The sequence below is a fragment of the Pteropus medius genome, unplaced genomic scaffold (assembly GCF_902729225.1).
Source record: "Pteropus medius unplaced genomic scaffold, Ma_sr-lr_union100, whole genome shotgun sequence".
NCBI lineage: Eukaryota > Metazoa > Chordata > Mammalia > Chiroptera > Pteropodidae > Pteropus > Pteropus medius.
The window spans coordinates 29584083-29587008 of NW_024344378.1; the positions used below are offsets into that span (position 1 = coordinate 29584083).

Consider the following 2926-nt stretch of genomic DNA (forward strand, 5'->3'; position numbering starts at 1 on the left):
GAGGGTAGCCAGGGTTGGAGCTTAAGTCAGGGGTGGGAAGAAGAAATGTGACACGTAGCTATCCTAGGTTTCCATGGTAAGTATGCCTTGCACAGACGGAATGTGCTACCTTCCCTTATAAACATTTTATTTTTCTCGAGCTTGCGAGAAAATCATCGTACATCGTCTCTTATTGTAACCAAAACGATGTGCTTATTCTTCTTACGGTGGTCTGGATTAAAAGACTATATTTATCAGAGTGTGGCCCAAAAAATATCATTGGAAAAGATGTATTTATCGTCTGGCACGCAGTAGAGGCTCAACAAATATTTGAAATCAGAACAGGAACTTCTGTGTGTTCTCTGTTAATAATGAAGAACATAATGCAGTGATTCCTCACTTCAAGGATAGCTTCCTAGATCAGCAAGTTTCACTTGTCAATTGATTGGTTGAGAAGTCTCACAGGTGGACAGATTTTGTTTTGGCCTGTGAGGTTTCAAAATACATTTTGAATTAACATTTAAAGCTTTGGAGATTTCATATACATTCAAAACTGACTTGCATTACCCAACAGTATCTATCTGGCCATTTGGGAACCTGTGCTGGTGCCTGGATTATAATTGCGTTGGCTAAATAAAAAGTTCGGATGTCTTGTTAGCTATATCAGGTATTAATTTAATCTTATACAGAATACACACATACCCTAAACAAAAATAGAAGGTTTAAAATGTTTAAAACAAAAAACAAATCTTCTGGCCCTCAAATTTCTCTCTCTGAGAACTGACTGTGCAGTTCCCACAATCAGTTTGTAAAGCACTGTTCTCAGACCCTCCACTTCATGGGCTCTTGGAGACTAGAGGCATGAAGGGGAAAGGCCCCCTCCCCATTACTGATACCTGAAAAAGCTCCTCATTATAACTGGGAAGGAATTCTTGATGCAAGCAGGGATTCTTGATGCAAGCAAGAACTAAAACTTTACTGACATCAAAAGCTACTAAGTGCCACAGTTTGTCATTTAGAAGATAGGAATTTTCTAGAAATTATTCAAATTAAATAGGCCTAAAACACAAGTGATTTTCACTTGACAGTATTTTAAAATATATTACAATACTGAGAGTCTCCACACTTTAAAATCACTCCTATAAAAGGCACATAGATCCTGACTGGCCATTCTCCCCTTTCAAACTGATGTGACCTTCCTTCTCGCTTTTCAGACTGGTCCAGTGTGGTCCCCTGAAACCACAGAGCCCCCACTCCTTTTTCCTTGCTGCTTAAGCCCACATTTCTAGCCCCTACATGGGCCTTTCACTCTCCTTCCCCAATTCTTATTCTTTTTCATCTCTCCCTGGCCCACCACAACACACCTCAAAAATATTTCAGAAATAATCGTTATATAATAATAATAGTAATAATTCTATTGTATATTACTAATATATTACATTAATGATACATTACTAATAATAGCAATAAACATTCATTGAGCACCTACTCTGTGTCAAGCACAAGTTTAACTATTTGAGTGAGGTTAACCCATTGTGTAATCACCATGATCATCTGAGGCTTGCAGTGTGGTAAAGATGAGTATTCAGCAGTCAGACTGCTGGGTGGGATCCTAACAAGGTTTGCAGACCACCTCTGGTGTGGTCCAAATCTGGCCACAAGGCTCCTTCCAACTCTTGAGTCTATGATTACTGCCTCCATATTTAAGGATGCAAAATTTACAGAAGCCCCTATTGCTAAGTGGAAAAGGACTTTTGTCTTTGGCAAGCCCTCTATTTTCCATAAAGGGGACTGCCCAGATTAATTCTGGACACAACTCAAAACAGTTCCTTACTCCAAGTCGAGGAGTCTCCCATGAGGTGCTTGCCACCCAATATCAGTAGGGAGCTGAATTAAACTACAGGGTTAAATCCTGCCAGTGTAGAAATGCAATTTCCTCCATTAAGTCTAGATAATTACAGTTTCCTTCATGAAACTCTGTCATTAAGTTCACTACAAGGAGGTTCAATGGACAAATTTCCAATGACTGTCGCTGACGTGTACCCAGCGACCAGACCTAGCAGAACCAGAGTCGGCTCAGCCCGCCATCCGCTCGACTCGCGTGGAGAGCGTACAGAAGAAAAAGCGAGTCTGGAAAAGCTCTTGGGGCAGAAGGAAAATTTCCTATCTCTGGTCCTTTCTCTTGATCGGAACGCACTCTGCAAGCTCCAGAGGTCTATCCGGGGCGTGACCACTCCGAGGAGCGCCGGTTCCTAGAGACGCGGGCAGAGGAGGACTGGCGAGCGAGGGCAGCCCGGGGAATCCCGGCCGAGCCTCGCCCTCCAGCTTTGCCTCCTCCGCGCCCTCCTCTCTCTCCTCCTCCTCCCCGCGCCTTTGCCTCCGCGCCCGGGCTGCTCGCCTCCAGCCCGCGAGGGTGGATTCCAAGTGCCCCGGAGGGTTTGGCGCCGCGCGGCTGGAGGGGCGGGGAAGGCAGGCGACTCGAAGCCTACCGTCTTCTGCTTCTTGACCCCTGACATGCTGGCTGGCTGCGGCGGTGCCCGGCGCGCTGGAACTTGGATCCCGGATCCTGGGAGCAGAGACGCTCGAACGCACAGATGGCGGTGGCGGCGGCGGCGGCAGCAGCTGCTGCGGGACTCCGGGGAAAGAGGTTTAAAAGGGCTCCGCAGACACGTCGCACTTCCCCTGACCAGCCCCCTTCTCCTACTCCTCCCTCCTGCCGCGCTCCTCTCCGCCCCGTCGGCTCCGCCAGCAGCGCCCAACCCAGGGGACCCGGCCGCCGCCTGGGCGGGTTCCGGCCCAGCTCCCTACTCGCTGAGGCGGCAGGGCCCGCCCGGGTCAGAGGTGGCAAGGCTGGCCCAGGTCAGAGGCAGGACCTTGCAGTCCACGGGCAGACTCGCTGGACGCGCGCTCAGCCCTGGGTCAAATTAGCCCTCTCCTTTCCAGCTCC

General features: G+C 48.3%; 1 protein-coding gene across 2 annotated transcripts in view; it reads right to left on the reverse strand.

Annotated features, from left to right (window-relative positions):
- The window catches only part of PAPSS2 (3'-phosphoadenosine 5'-phosphosulfate synthase 2), a 63817-nt gene extending 61222 nt beyond the window's left edge, over window positions 1-2595 (reverse strand). For both annotated transcript variants that reach the window (XM_039871795.1, XM_039871796.1), the window contains exon 1: window positions 2469-2595. In XM_039871795.1, coding sequence (XP_039727729.1) covers window positions 2469-2495 — 27 coding nt within the window. In that variant the 5' untranslated portion in view covers window positions 2496-2595. The remainder of the gene's footprint in view (window positions 1-2468) is intronic.
- Window positions 2596-2926: the final 331 nt, after the last annotated feature.